This window comes from Rhinoderma darwinii, chromosome 2 (genome assembly GCF_050947455.1).
Source record: "Rhinoderma darwinii isolate aRhiDar2 chromosome 2, aRhiDar2.hap1, whole genome shotgun sequence".
NCBI classification, from domain to species: domain Eukaryota; kingdom Metazoa; phylum Chordata; class Amphibia; order Anura; family Rhinodermatidae; genus Rhinoderma; species Rhinoderma darwinii.
In genome coordinates, this window is record NC_134688.1 from 120884238 (window position 1) to 120900565 (window position 16328).

At 40.0% G+C, this 16328-nt stretch overlaps 1 protein-coding gene across 1 annotated transcript in view; it reads right to left on the reverse strand.

Annotated features, from left to right (window-relative positions):
- Positions 1 to 16328, reverse strand: part of RB1 (RB transcriptional corepressor 1) — a 292199-nt gene that overhangs the window by 161698 nt on the left and 114173 nt on the right. The window contains exons 11-14 of the mRNA XM_075852244.1: positions 13992 to 14066; positions 11199 to 11286; positions 8835 to 8951; positions 5079 to 5135 (exon numbers count right to left, since the gene is read on the reverse strand). Of these exons, the coding sequence (XP_075708359.1) occupies positions 5079 to 5135; positions 8835 to 8951; positions 11199 to 11286; positions 13992 to 14066 (337 nt within the window). The remainder of the gene's footprint in view (positions 1 to 5078; positions 5136 to 8834; positions 8952 to 11198; positions 11287 to 13991; positions 14067 to 16328) is intronic.

Consider the following 16328-nt stretch of genomic DNA (forward strand, 5'->3'; position numbering starts at 1 on the left):
TTTAAAAGACAACAAAAATTAAATTATAGCGAAATTAAATAAAGGTAATGCTTGTAGAAGAAAAAGCATAGAGAGTTTATTAATCAAGGAAACGTAAAAAAAATAGTACTTTTGAAATAGTTATGTGATTCATTGACATAGATTGACCTAGGCCTCACAAATGGTGCTGTGGTGCAACAATCACAACCACTTCGTAAAAACCACAGGGAAAAAATTGTGGCAAGCCTCATTTTAGTTGCAGTAATTTTACGTTTTGCTCAACAAACGAAATCTAAGAAATGTTCCTGGAACGCCATCTCTATGCTGCATGACATAAAACGTTGTGGAATAGGACGCAGCCTAGTTTGGGCTTTAAGGCTCAGAGCCCATTTTTCAAATCTAACATATTTCACTTTATGTGGTAATAACGTCGGAATGCTTAGAATCTCTTGGATAGGTTTGAGATTGTTTTCTCATGAGACATTGGGCTTTATGTTAGTGGTAAAATTTGGTTGATATATTCAGTGTTTATTTGTGAAAAATTGCAAAATTTTGAGAAAATTTTGAAAAAAATAGCATTTTTCTGAATTTAAATACATCTGCTTGTAAAACAGATGGTTATACCACCCCAAATAGTTACTAGTTCACATTTCCCATATGTCTACTTTAGATTGGCATAGTTTTTTGAACATCATTTTATTTTTCTTGGACGTCACAAGGCTTAGAACATAAACAGCAATTTCTATTATTTTTAAGAAAATTCCAAAAGCCTTTTTTTTTATTTTTTTTAAAGTACCTGTTCAGTTCTTAAGTGGCTTTGAGGGGCCTATGTATTAGAAACCCCCATAAAACACCCCATTTTTAAAACTAGACCCCTCAAAGTATTCAAAACAGCAGTTAGAATTATTTTTTTTAACCCTTTAGGCACTTCACAGAAATTAAAGCAAAGTGGAGGTGAAATTTGCAAATTTAATTTTTCTTGCTGAATTTCAATTTTTTTCTATAACACAGAAGGTTTTACCAGAGAAATACTACTAAATATGTATTGTCCAGATTCTGCAATTTTTAGAAATGTCCCACATGTGGCTCTAGTGTGATCGTGGACTAAAACACAAGCCCCAGAAGCAAAGAAGCACCTAGTGCATTTTGGGGCCTCTTTTCTATTAGAATATATTTTAGGCAGCATGCAAGGTTTGAAGAGGTGTTACAAAAAAGTAGGAATCCCCCCAATAGGGACCCCATTTTGGAAACTACACCCCTCAAGGAATTAATTTATGGTTGTTGTTACCATTTTGACCCCACAGTTTTTACACAGCACGTATTTGAATTGGGCTGTGAAATTAAAAAATATATATTTTTCCAATTTCTAATTTTGACAAGGAATAAAATACCCCATTTTGTTGCCCAATTTGTCCTGAGTGCGGCAATAACCCATTTGTGGTGATAAACTGCCGTTTGGGCCCATGGGAGAGCTCAGAAGGAAAGGAGTGTTATGTGTTCTTTGGAGTGCAGATTTTGCTGGATTGGTTTTCGGGTGCCATGTCGCATTTGCAGAGCCCCAGAGGTATCAAAGCAATGGAAACCCACCAGAAGTGACCCCATTTTGGAAACTATACCCCTCAAGGAATTCATTTATGGGTGTTGTGACCATTTAGACCCCACAGTTTTTTTCACCAAATTTATTTGAATTGGGCTGTGAATTTAAAAAAAAAAAAAAAATTTTTTCCAATAAGATGTCGTTTTGGCTCAAAATTTCTTATTTTCACAAGGAATAAAATACCACATTTTGTTACCCAATTTGTTCTGAGTGCGGCAATACCCCATTTGTGGTGATAAACTGCCGTTTGGGCCCATGGGAGGGCTCAGAAGGAAAGGACCACCATTTGGCCTACTAGGGATTTTCTGGTGCCAAGTCATGTATGCAGAAGCCCCTGAGGTACTAGTACAGTTGAAACCCCCGAGAAGTGACCCCGTTTTAAAAACTACACCCCTTAAGGCATTCATCTAGGTGTAGTCAGTATTTTGACCCCACAGGTATTGTGTAAACGATAATGCGCAGAAGATGGTGCAGAGTGAGATTTGCAATTTTCTTTACATATATGCCAATTCAGTGTCCGATATATTGTGCCCAGCATGCACCACCGGGGACATACACCCCATAAATTGTAATGTGGGTTCTCCCGGGTACAGCAATACCCTGCCTGGGCACACAGCAGGGCCCCGAAGGGAAAGATGAGGGGGATAAGCTGTGCGGAGTGCATCAGCGTAAGTAAAACTGGGGTAGATTGAAAATTAAGGGATGTATGATAAATTTTAAAACACTTTCATACAGAGCCCTGGTTTTTCGGGACACGTGTCACATTGATATATTGTGTCCTTCCTTATCCCCCTCTTATAGCAGACTCTGCACCTCTTTTGACCTTTTTCCCTTCTTGCCAGTTTGGGGAACTTCTCCTGGAAAATGTTGCCCTGGTACGATGTGTGTGGCCTCGCTTCCAGAAGTACTGGGTGCCCCCCGTTCTTGGTCCCTAAAGATTAGGTTCTTGATAACCACCTCTTGAAATTCCAGGAAAGTTCCCGTCTGACCTGCACATCGACGTAGCACGTACGCATTGTACAATGCCATCTGTATGATGTGCACGGCCAGCTTCTTATACCACACCGCATGGCGCTGTAGGGCTTCAGGACTTGATCTGACAATGATGATCTGATGCAATCTGGTTTTGGGGTCTCTGTACTGGTACCTCGTACACGTACATGGGTACTGGTGTGACCATGTATTGTCGTCAATACAAGGACATCTCTTTTGTCCTTGTACTTGACACACAATATGTTGCTGCTAGATTGTGCCCTGCTGTCACCTCTTCTGAGTGTTTGCCCAAACAGAGTCATAGGGAGGCCTCTCAGATTTCTTCTAGCGGTGCCGCATGCCGCAGTAATTCTGGAGGTTAGGCACTTGAAGAGTGGGACGCTGGTATAAAAATTATCCAGGTAGGGGTGGTAACCCTGGTCCAGCAGTGGATGCACCAAATCCCACACAATTTTAGCATTACCTCCCAATAAGGGGGGGGCATTATGGGGGCTGAATACTGGTGTCCTTCCCTTCATATATCCTAAATTTGTAGGTACCCTGATGCACTCTCGCACAGCTTATACATCTTCACACCATACCTTGCCCTCTTACTCGGCAGGTACTGGCTTAATTGAAGCCCCCTTTAAAATGTACCAAGGACTCATCAATAGAAATACAATTCTCGGCGGTGTATGCTTGGGAAAATCGGGCACTGAAACGGTCTAATAGGGGTCTCCGTTTATACAAACGGTCAAAACAGGGGTCATCTCGGGCTGGGCACTGCTCATTATCAATATGTAGACTCCAAACACACTTGTAATAAGGGCTGGGCACCGTTTATAACAAAAACATCCCCCCCATGTCACATAGGCAGCTCCATGAAATGATCCATACACAAGAGAAAACAATCAGAGCATTTGAGGCCAATTTATATATAATTTTTTTTTGACTTTTATTAAACATATATCACAAACAATATTAAAATGCAGAAAGATAAGACTCTAGTAAGAATAGCGGAGCTAGTAATAATTATTGTTGCTGATTCAAATACATGGGTTAGTAAATAGTATACACAGTTACTTGTATCAGAAAATGTATACCTCCCCTCACAAGGGGAAATTTTCCCAAACCTAGTGAGTATACTATAGGAGTATATTGAGTAAATGTAAACAAAAGAGGATACAATAAAAAGTGACAGTGCTTTAGAAAGTGATCCGTATGGCCACAGCCTTACCCATAGCCAGCAAGAAAGATGGTAGTCAATGTCCGCTCCTCACATGAACCCCAACGCGAGTTTTGCCACGAGTGCTTCCTCAGGGGGATGTGTACCACGAACTGTAGTTTCGATCAGCACCATTTTCAGGTACATGCGACTTTTTGATCTTTTTATTCCATTTTTTGGGAAGTGAAGTGACCAAAAATTAGTTTCTGGTATGGTTTATTATTATTTTCTTTTACGGCGTTCACCGTGCGGGATAAATAACTAAATACTTTTGTATTTCAGGCCGTTACGGAGGCGGCGATACCAATTATGTATAGTTTATTAATAAAATAAATAAACAAATAAAGGACTGATAAGGGAAAAAGGGGGATTTTTACTTTTAAAACTTTTATTTTATTATTTTTACACAGCTTTTTTTTACTTTATTACTTTGTCTCACTAGGGGACTTGAGGGCAGGAGGCCCTGATCGCTATTCTAATACAATGCACTACATGCGTAGTGCAGTGTATTAGAACTGTCAGCTACTCACTGACAGCAAGCATAGTGGGTCCTGACTTAGTCAGTATCCACTAGGCTTCCGTAGATGGCATAGCCGGACGTCATTGTTAGGCATCCGGTTGCCATAGCCACCATCTCTGGCCGCTATCGTGTAGTGGGCCGACGATGGTAGCTTAACCCCTAAGAAGATGCGATCGCTATTGAACGCGGCTTCCAAGGGGTTAATCAGCGGGGACACAGCGATCTGTCCCCGCTGAAGGATCTGCGGCAACTGCTGTACGAGACAGCAGCTGTCACAGTTCCTGTAAGTGACGGGAAGATGGCCGTTACTCCCGCGACGTACTATTCCGTACTAATAGTACGTCGCTGAGCGCGAAGGGGTTAATGCACACGTTGTGGAATTTGGTGCAAAAAACACGCATCAAAACCACAGGTAAACTCCTCACCTGAGAGTGCGGTTTTTACATTTTGTAATCGAAATAGGTGCGTTTTGGTTTCTTTAAACTAGTCAGATACAATTCGCAAGCGGAAACGCAAGATAAATTAACATGCTGCAGATTTTAAAATATGCACCGCAGGTCAATTTACGTGCAGAAAAAAAACCGCAATGTGTACGTAAGATTTGTTGTATTCTAATTTACTTTGCTGGTACTGTATTACACTGCGGATATGCCGCACGAAAATACGTGCCGCAAATACGCACGTAAAATGCATCGTGTGCATTTGACCTATCAGAGGACTTACAATTGTGCTAATCCCTCAATAACTTAAAAATAAAAAAAAATATATTTTTATTTATCACATACCGATTTCAAAATAGACTCCATGACCCTGTAATGCAAACGTACTCCAAGCTTGTATCTCTATTGCAAAGAGAGAGAAGAAAAAATGGGGGTAAGCAGATGTTAATGTAACAGCTTTTAGTCTGATAGAGGCATATCAAAGAAGATGAAAACTACCTGTTTTCTTAATTATCATTGAAAATTCGGTCTCATGTGCATCTACACTATTTTCTCTCACCTGCTGTGTCCCCTGTTCTACTACACTCTGCTAATTTTAATTGTTTAAATGTTTCTAGTGTATTTGTAATGTATGTGTACATCTGTTCTTGTCTTTTAAGGATTACTTTTAAGTCAAATTTGTATTTTCGTACAATTTTTTTTTTCTTTGGAACCATGGTTATAGTGATCGGTTGTATACTACATTACATTCAGGTAGGCGAATACTATTTTCTGACACCTCGGTGCAGACATCCGTTTGTAGCCACTGGCATTTAGTTGTTGGGGCATAGAGGAGATTATACAGCAGTACTGAGTAGTATAGCTGGCAATCCAGCACTGTGGGCCCATATAAATCATATAAGACGTCAGTGTCTCACTCTCTGCTCCTGCTTTTCTCCCCTGCTCAACCTCGGACGGGCTTTGCTTGACAAAAAGGGGTGGACAACATATTACATGAAGTAAGAGACCTAGTTGCAGAAATTTCAGAGTGATTTTGCATGGATAAAACAAGCAAAATTTTAAAAGTAAGTAAAATACAAAGTTGATCGACATCAGGTATACTATTAGATTACCATAAGTTGTTTGAAAAGTTAGTGTCCATTAAAGTCTTTGTTCGCATATATATGCTTTGCCCCTGAGCCCAAATAAAATACGAAGGCTCTGTGCACTTTTGACAGCAAGAATAGTGCAGCATGCAGCGCTATTCTAACTGTCGAAACAAGGTAAACCTTGACGGAACCCACAGTGAGTCAATGATGTACATCGGGTACCCTACAGGAATTTAAACAGATCTTTCGAGTAATTTTAGACAACTTTGTAAATTCTACTTTTAAATTCAAATTTATTATTTTTTTTTAAATGAATAAAGGAAAACAAAATATCCACTGGTTATCAAAAGGACATAAACATTAGGCTAAAGCTACATGGCAACTTTGTGTTGCCCTGCCTGTGGGTCCAAACACGACCACATTCCCTTATTTTACCATTGATGCAAGCAGGATGAGTTGTGTTGCAGCCAATGTTGCTGTGTAGCCCTAGCCTAATGCCTTATTTACACACAAGAACTAATTTCTCGCCAGTTTAAAGGGAAAGTGTCATGAATTATTTTATTTTTTATATAATATTGCTTTTAGTATGATATTAAAATAAATTTTATTTATTTGTGTTCTTGTGTTCTACTTATTTTTTTTTTCTTACTTTTATTTCTCTATGGGGGCTGCCATTTATTTTTTCATCTCCTTATGTGTCGATTAATGACACATACAGAGATGGAATACGGCACATACATCCCCATAGAGAATGCGAACGGGAGCCGTTCCATTCACTGCAGCGTACGCCGCTCCCACACAGACCAAAACGAAGCGGCAGGAGCATGTAAGTTATGTTTGTGTATGTGATGTGTGTATTATGTTCACGTATGTTCGTGTTATACTGTCTGATTAGCACTGTATCTAATCCTCCTACACTGTGCATTCGCTCAGAAAATGGCGGCACACCGTGTAGGAGGTTTGAAGATTCAACCCCCTCCTTCTCCTGGCACTAGCCAGAATAAGGGAGGGGGGATTGTGTGAGGACACTAGAGCGAGTGTGTCTACCCCAAATTTGCAGCATAAAGCAATGAGGTTGCTTTACCACATTGACCATGCTGCAATTTTGGGAACTGCTCCCTCTAGTGACCAGCACATGGAAATGTTATAAATTAGAATCTAATTTATAATATTTCCTGACTTGTGAAAAAATTAAAAAAACTAAAACAATGTGTAATCATTTAAATAATAGTTTAACTAAAAAAAAATTAAAAAAATTCTAGCGATACATTCCCTTTAACGACTGACAACACATTGACTTAAGCAATTCAATTATTCACAAATTAATTTTTTTCTTCACAGAGCATGCCCGTTGCGAGATACTCATAGCATTCCCTAATTTGGCCCGTTTCTGCGGACTAGACTGTCCCATTAAAGTCTATGGCTGTGTGAAAAAGACCGACAGCACATGGACGACATCAGTATGCTGTCCACTTTTCACAGATTAGTTGCTAAAGAAATTCAGTAAAAACAAAAAAAGAAGTGTGTTTGCAGGGCAGAACACTCGTGTGAACAAGGCCTAAGACCCTGTTCACACTGAGTTTTTTGCAGGCGGAAAGATCTGCCTCAAAATTCCTTCATGAATTTTGAGCCAGATTTGGACCTGTCTGCAGGCAGTTTGCCGCGATTTTCGGCCGCGGCCATTGAGTGCCGTGGACAAAAAACGCAGCGAAAAACACTCTCTGCCTCCCATTGATGTCAATGGGAGGTCAGAGACGGAAATGCCCGAAGATAGGGCACGTCACTTCTTTTACCCACAAGAGCTTTGTACCGTTCGGGGGGAAAAAACGCCTCCGATTGAAATCAATGGGAGGTGATTTCGGGTGTTTTTTGGTGCGGTTTCCACGCAAAAACAGCCCCAAAATGCCCCTTGTGAACATACTCTAACAGTACTATCACTGGGACAAAACAGTTGCTTGACAATCTCCGCAAAAGTTGATTTTTCAACCTACATAAAGCAAATAGGTAAGTCACAACTGTAATGTAAATAGATTTTTATCTAGAATCTTCTATAAAGAATCCTATTTTTATTTTGTACAATACATTTCTATTAGCATATAGAATCAGTGTTTGCCATCTCTAATTGGCAAAACAATTGAACCCTGATCCAATAAGGGTGCCATTGGGAAAACAGCATGAATGGATATTTTCTACTAAATGAAGGAAATACCCCTATGGAAAAAAATATGTATAGTTGGAAATATCATACATTTTCTTTGTCACGCGTATTTTTCCCAGATGATAGTTTAGCAATGACGATGAATAAAAAAAAGAACATCATTTGGTGAAGATCCTCCAATATGAGTGAAAAAATGTACTGATAAAAAAAATCAATGCTTCTCAAAGATGCATGTTAAATTAACATCCAGTACTTTTTTGTACCACTAGGGGACTTCACAATGTGATCTTATGATCGCTTCTATAATGCTGTGGTATGATTAATATACCAAAGTATTCCTGCCTGTCAGTGTAAAACTGACAGGCAGTGTATTAGGCGGTGCCTCTGACACGGCCTAATAGGCATACAGTCTTGGCAGGACTAGGGGTCTTTCTTATGCGGGCATACGCAGTTCACAAGTGCTTGCCGTGACATGCAGCTTTGTTTCTTGCTGTCGGTGCAACGGACACTTAGGAGAGAGCAAAGTGCATCTGGGAAATGTAGTTCAGCTGAAGAAAGGAAAAGACTTAAGAGGTTGGAGCATGCACAGCTAAAAATTTGGTAGGATGTTGGGACAACCTCTTTAAACAAACATTCTGAATAAGAGGTTTCTCCAATCCTGACCATTGTAGTGGAAGGCCTGCTGTCAGTCACAGCCAGGCTTCTACAGTGATTGCGCTTCTGGTGCTCGTGCGATCAACACTAACGCTGGGATGCGGGAAGGGGACCCATCCCGTGACATACGTGTATGTGTAGATGCAAGAGAGAGTTAGAGTCCAAATGAAAATCTTAAGTACTTCTAAATAAATATTTTACCTGGTATCCAATTTCTGAAAAGGCTTGTCCAAAAGCACTTGCAAATTTTTCTCTAAACACTAGACCCAAATGTTCCACTCTCTCGGTTATCATGGTCTTTGGATTTAGTGTACAGTTCTGTAATGAATTAGTACGTAATTATAGTATTACAAGCTTGACAGGCTAGAAATGTAGTTGTATGGCAACGTTTTATTTTTGCAGATACGTTTATTGACTTCAATGGAGGAAAAAAAAGTTACATAAAAAAAATATAGAATAATATGTGCAAAAAAACAAGCGTATAGAGAGAATCTCCTAGGACGTTCTTGAGCTTACTCAAGTTTTACAAGAATGATCCATTACCTACCTTTTCACGTTTATATCATTGAGGAACATAGCACCATGGGACATCCTAAAGCCGTCCCAGAGGGTGGGAAGAAAAAAAAAGACTTTTCAAACCTGCTCCCCCGGAAAAATAGTTTCCTATGGTGTATATTATGAATGTTATTCAGGATTACAATTAGGATCATGATGGCTTAAAGAGTAACTAACATTTAAAAATAAATAAATAAACAACACAATTCCGACTTTGGAAGCTATAAATGTGTATTCAATTTGTGCGGTTAATACTAGTTTGTCCAGATTGTATGTGTTAGGGCTTTTACTGCCACCTGAATCATTTCTGTAAATACATATTTTCTCTCTATAACCTTGCTGAGTCGGCATGCTTTTCCTGGCATAGAGGTAAAAATCTCTGCTATATACTTTAACCAATCAGATATATCCCTCCTGCTGCTTCCCCTCTCACAGCATTGAAGAGGCTTCTGAACTTTAAAGAAAGCCTATATGCAAAGGGGGCATACAAGCTGCTGGAAGGAAAGAAAAATCTAATTTTCCCCTAATAAGCGATCATAGGTCACAAAGCTTACGTTATTCACTCGTACAACGGATATTATTACGAAATAAGCAAATACCTCTTTCCCATTCTTTCCTTCCAAACATACTATATATTTAGAAGAGTTCACCACCCACAATGCGATGGGCTGTGTGTTTTTACACAGGTTAAAGAGGCTCTGTCACCAGATTTTGCAACCCCTATCTCCTATTGCAGCAGATCGGCGCTGCAATGTAGATAACAGTAATGTTTTTGTTTTTTTCAAAAACGAGCATTTTTGGCCAAGTTATGACCATTTTTATATTTATGCAAATGAGGCTTTCTTAAGTACAACTGGGCGTGTTTAAAGTTATGTACAAGTGGGCGTGTATTGTATATGTACATCTGGCCGTTTTTACTTCTTTTACTAGCTGGGCGTTGTGAATAGAAGTGTATGATGCTGACGAATCAGCATCATCCACTTCTCTTCGTTACCACCCAGCTTCTGGCAGTGCACAGACACACAGCGTGTTCTCGAGAGATCACGCTGTGACGTCACTTCCTGCCCCAGGTCCTGCATCGTGTCGGATGAGCCAGGACACATCGGCACCAGGCGACAGAGGCTACATCGACTTACCTGCAAACGCCGATGCTGCTGCAGTCAACTGTAGCCTCTGTCGCCTGGTGCCAATGTGTCCTCGCTCGTCCGACACGATGCAGGACCTGGGGCAGGAAGTGACGTCACAGCGTGATCTCTCGAGAACACGCTGTGTGTCTGTGCACTGCCAGAAGTTGGGTGTTGACGAAGAGAAGTGGATGATGCTGATTCGTCAGAGGCGGGGTAAACTCGGAAAGACTTGAGGAATGAAGAAGATATGACTTTTTAAATGGAGATTTGACTCTTTTCAAATGAAGATTTGACTCTTTTATGCTCATTAGCATACGGTGTGGAAACACTAAAAAAATGAATACTAAAGCTACAGAGCCGACTAAGAAGACAATTATAGGTTGTATAGAAATGATTTTTCACCCACTACCACCAGGTATTGCTGGTTTAATAGGTGAAATCCTGGTGACAGGTTCCCCTTAAATCTATAAAAGAAGATACATTATTCCTTATAATACAGACCCCAGGGGCTACAGATTCCCTTATTTAAAGAAAAACTGGGAGCTTTATGTTCATCACTGATGACTTGATTAACATGAAATACTCTTCTAACATATGGAGTGTGCAGTAGCTGCGGTTGAACAGATGGCACCTCTGCTACATAACAGATCAGTATCATAAAAATAGTTCATTATAATGTAATAACTGTAGACAGAGTTTTTCACATGCAAATGAATAGCTCGTTTTTATAATGTATACATACTCAATAGAGTGCAACGGACAAATCAAGTTACATCTGAATTAAGATTTTTCTTACTATATTAAGTTCATTTATGACTTTGTTTTTTTTAACTCACTGTTAATAACCTTCACACCACATTTATTGTATGTCATGACGACTTACCTCAAAGTAAGAGTTCAGAACTTGTGATGGTTCATCACTGGCTGAATGTAAAATCATCATCAACTGGTTGATCGTGTTCATTGCAGCTCTTTTAAAAAAAAAACAAATAAAAAAACTTTAACCCCCTTGAGGACATGGCCAATTTTAATTTCTTTTTTTTTTCCTTTTTCATCGACATAGCCGTATGAGGGCTTGTTTTTTGCGGGACAAGTTGTAGTTTTTCATGGCACCGCATAATGTACTGGGAAACTGAAAAAATATAGATTTGTGGGGTGAAACAAACAGCGATTACACCATTTTTCGTGGGGTTTTGTTTTTACAGCATCCATCAGGCGGTAAAAACTACTTGTTCACCTTATTCTACGGGTTGATACAATTACGGTGATACCAAATTTATGTTTGTTTTTTTAGGTTATACCACTTTTGTATAAAAAAAAAAACATTTGCGTCACCATATTCTGAGAGCCATGTTTTTATTTTTCTGTCGATTGAGCGATGTGAAGGCTTATTTTTTGAGGGGCGAGCTATAGTTTTTATTAATACCATTTTGGCGTCCATGCGACTTTTTTTATCACTTTTCTTTTCAATTTTTTTTGAGAGTTAAGGTGACCAAAAAAAACAGCAATTTGGATGTTTTTTTTTTTTTTTACGACGTTCACCGATCGGGTTATATAACACTATATTGTAATAGTTCGGCCTTTTACAAATGCGTTGGTTGCAGTAATGTTAACTTTTATTTTATTTTTTTACCATTGCTTTAGGGAAAAAAATGGGAAAAGGTTTTTTTTGAAGCCCACAGAGGTAGGGCTTCGAAGGAGTACAAAGATGTCAGACATTGGGGCCTTCATTAGTCCTCAAGGATGCCATGACGATCATCGGCACACTGCAATCGCACGTCGGAGGGGGCGCCCCGATTCTAACGCTTTAAATGATGCAGTCGCGATTGACTGCGGCAGAGGTTAAATGGATGGAATCAAAGTGATCTTTGATTCTGTCTGTTGCAGTTTATTTTCGTGCTGTAAACGTTCTCTGTTTACATCCTGCACTTTGTTTCCATGCCTCCGTTTCTTGAATGACCGCTTCCGGTCCACTCCCAGTATGAATCGCTTTTTATCCCAGCATGCCATGCCCCGGGAGCACGGGCGGCAGGTCAAACACAGGGGTTTTGAAAGGCTAAGGAAGAGAAAACTCCGCACAGGCGCTATTAGAGCACATGAGTGAGCATGCATAGTAAACACTGTTAGTGTAGCAACCAGGCATGCTCAAAGACGCCAGAGAAAGAGTATCCGGTCCACAACTTCACTCAGTGTACAGTGACATCAGGATTGACCTTCCCGTACAGTGAGCCAGCCGGAAAACGGAAGTGAAAGAGCATGTACATGACCGGCGCCGGGTGTTATAAAAAAATTGCCATTTGTAATATACGTGCGTTTTGATTTCATTTTCTATGTGCAGTGCAATAACTGTTAGTTTGTTCCGAAAACCCCTTTAAGGGGTTAAAGTAGGGCTGGGCAATAAATCCAAAAACAATCGAAATTCAGCGCAATTAAATCTTGCGAATTAAGTTTTATGCATTATTTTCTACCAGTTTAAACTGTATCTGCATCTTCAGGACGCAGATACAGTTGAATCGTAAGTTCTCTGCTCTACCATTCATTTTGTATTAGCTGGATGCGAGACAGTGACGTCATTGCGTCTGTCTGCGCCAAGCTGCACAGACCAGATTTATCTCCTCCAATCGTCATTGGATCGGGGTTAGGCGAGTGTGTATATTATTAGTTTTATCAGGCACTATTGCGTGCAGCTATGGTGCACTTTATACTGTGTGGGGTGCAGCTATGGGGGAAGTTATTGAGGCATTATGCTGTGTGAGGGCAGCTATAGGGTTATTATACTGCGTGGAAGTCAGTTATGGGGGCATTATACTATGTGGAGGCAGCTATGAGGGGATTTTACTGTGGGGAGGGCAGTTATGGGGGTATTATACTGTGTGGAGTGCAGTTATAAGGGGCATTAAACTGTGGGGAGCAGCTATGGGGGCATTATACTGTGTGGAGGAAGTTCTAGAGGCATTATATTGTGCAGCGGCACCTTTGGGGCATTATACTGTGTGGGGAGCACTATGGCGGCAATATACTGTGTTGGGGCAGTGTCTGGGTGTATATTACATACAGTAGTATACAGCAGGCTCAGGGGATAAATTGGGGTGTGGCAAGTAAAAAGCGGTTTGGCCTAAATCATCGTTCAGTAATCGAGGTTACATGTTCAGTTAATCGTGATTTTGATTTAGGTCATAACTGCCCAGCCCTAGGTTAAAGTATATAAAAGTAACTTGCTGTTAAGCACTACACCCAACAGCATACAAGAGACTATTTTTGAAAAAAAAATTTGACTAATGTGTGAAACAATAACTTCACAAACGTTGTAGAACTTAAACTGGCCATACTTGTGATTTCAGATGGCCGAAAATTTAAGTTTTGCACAACGACGCCATAATGCAAAACGACAAATTCTCAATCGATCTCTGCCTGGATCTGTGGCCTGGTTTGGACCTTTATTGATGTGATGCAGATCTGTCATTTGACATTAATGACTTTCAGAGACGGCACCTGACTACAACCGAAAATATTCCGCAGGACAAAATCAACTTTTCCACAGATATCTGTCTTCAGTCAGCAGCTTTCACACTCTTGTGTCACCATGCGGAACAGAAAAGTCAGCAGAAAATTGGCCTTTTCAGCTCTCTAAATGCTCTAAAGTATGGCCAGCTTTAGTCATAGTGGATAAGCTTACCCGACTGGTGTCTGTGGAGGAATCAGAGGAGTTTGTTCTAGATTATTCTTTTGAGGTGTCCTCTCCATCTCCAAACTGAACAAAAAGTGTAAAAATAACATTACATTATACTTATCAATGTGTAAACAAATCTTTTTACCTTAACATTATCGTTACTTACCAAGTGTATCCCAAAGTAAATCAAATTGAACTAAATTACTATAAGAGGAGCTCTTTATTCATGTATGAGAAGCTTGAATGTAACCCTCTCATATTCCAGTTACTGTGTGGAAACCACCCTCATCTCTTAATTCATTCCATAGCCACTTTTGTTTGCTTTCAAATAGTATTGTTTAACCCCTTAACCACTGCCAAAACACCTTTTTACGGTTGTCATTAAGGGGCTTTTATGCCTGCACAGAAGATCAAGAGAAAGCAAAAACTGTATTTGACCCTTTCTGCCTTCCGAAACGATGCTATAGAAGCCCAATTTACAAGGGAAAATGGATTGTTAAAAAGAAAAAATATATAATTTCTGTCCATATGTGGAATATTGTACAATTTTAGGCTCCTGTGTATAGAAAAGACATAGCTGAACTTCAGAGGGTGCAGAGGGCAACAAAGGTAATTAAGGGATTAAAGTACCAAAGGTCATCAAACTTGGGGTAATTGAGTTTGGGGAAAAAATCAGGGACCCAGGAAAATTGGTTAAAAAGGAGGCCCACACTCTACTATCAATTGCCTCTCTAAAGAACCACTATTCACTGCTCTGTTTAATAGCGAAACCGCAAAATATAAAGTATCCCCTTTATATTACAAAAATCAGCTCCCCTATTCAGTGTGCCCATTAAATGTATAAAGTGGGGTACAAAATGGGGGTGGGAAAAAAGTGAAGATCAAGGGGCCCTGACTATTTGTCTGTATGGGAGTCACATATTCCAAATGGCAGCCCTGTCTGCACAAATTATGTGTATTGCTCCTATAAAAAATACATGTATTTTAGTCGTACTAACTGACTATATAGATAATTATTTTGTCAAGACCTATTTTATAAGTCCTAAAAGAACCATCAGCTATAATTTGTTATATTTTATGCAAACTAGTCTAGATAACTGTAGGGTAAACCAAAATACTACCATTTCACCGATTAAATCAAGTACCTAAAAGTGACCTCATGCAACAGCATGGAAACCAACAAACAGTGTGAGTCTTCTCTGTTAGGCGGAGTTCACAGTATGCAAATTTGTGAAAAAGTATTGTCTGTCTAAAAAACCTTAAAACCTAAAAAGTGTGTTTTGGGATTTTAAGAGGGCTATGGCCTGATACTATGCGAGTAGAAATCTAAACTTATTTGGGGTATATATTGCTTAAAGTTCTGTTAGTGACAAAAATCAGACCTAGTATGGATGACATTGTTCCAAAATTGGATCTCATGTACTCCTCTCCTCATAATGCGATCAATGCTTCAAACCATCTCAAGGATTACACTATATGGACATATAGACATTAAGGCCCTATGCACATGACCGTGCCCATAATCACAGTTCGCAATTACGGGCACAGCCGGCGACAGTCATCCGCATTTGCGGACCGTGCTCCCATTATAAAGTATGGGAGCACTGTCCGTAAAGTTAAAAAAATTGGACATGTCCTATTTTTTTCCGAAAGGTTTCAACAGCCCGGACACCTTCGCGTAAATATACAGGAAGGTGTTAGTCGGCCCTAGAAATTAATGTGTCCGTAAATACGCACGAAATCTACGGTCGTGTGATTGGGGCCTAATATGGGATTTCTCCACCCCTTAGCAGTTGAAACAGCTTCAGCTCTTTTGTGAGGTCAGATACTAATGAAGGAAGAGGGGGCCTGGCTCAGTCTCTGTTCTAGTTTATTCCAAAGGTGCTCGACGTGATTGAGGTCAGGGCTCTATATGGGCCAGTCAAGTTCTTCCACACCAAAGACTTTGTGCACTGGGGCAGTCATACTGGAACAGAAAAGGGCCTTCCCCAAACTGTTCCCATACAGTTGGAAGCATACAGTTGTCTAAAATGTCTTAGTATGCTGAAGTATTAAGATTTCCCTTTACTGGAACTAAGGGGCCTAGGCCAATCCCTAAAAAAACAATCCTGTAGCATTATCACTTCTCCACCAAACGTTACAGTTGGCACAATGCAGTCAGGATGGTAACATTCTTCTGGCATTCATAAAACCCAGACTCATCCATCAGACTGCCAGACAGAGAAGCGTGAATCATCACTCCATAGAACACGTTTCTACTGCTCCAGAGTCCAGCGGCGGCGGGCTTTGCAACACTTCATCTGACGCGTGCCATTGTGTTTGGTGATGTAAGGCTTGCATGCA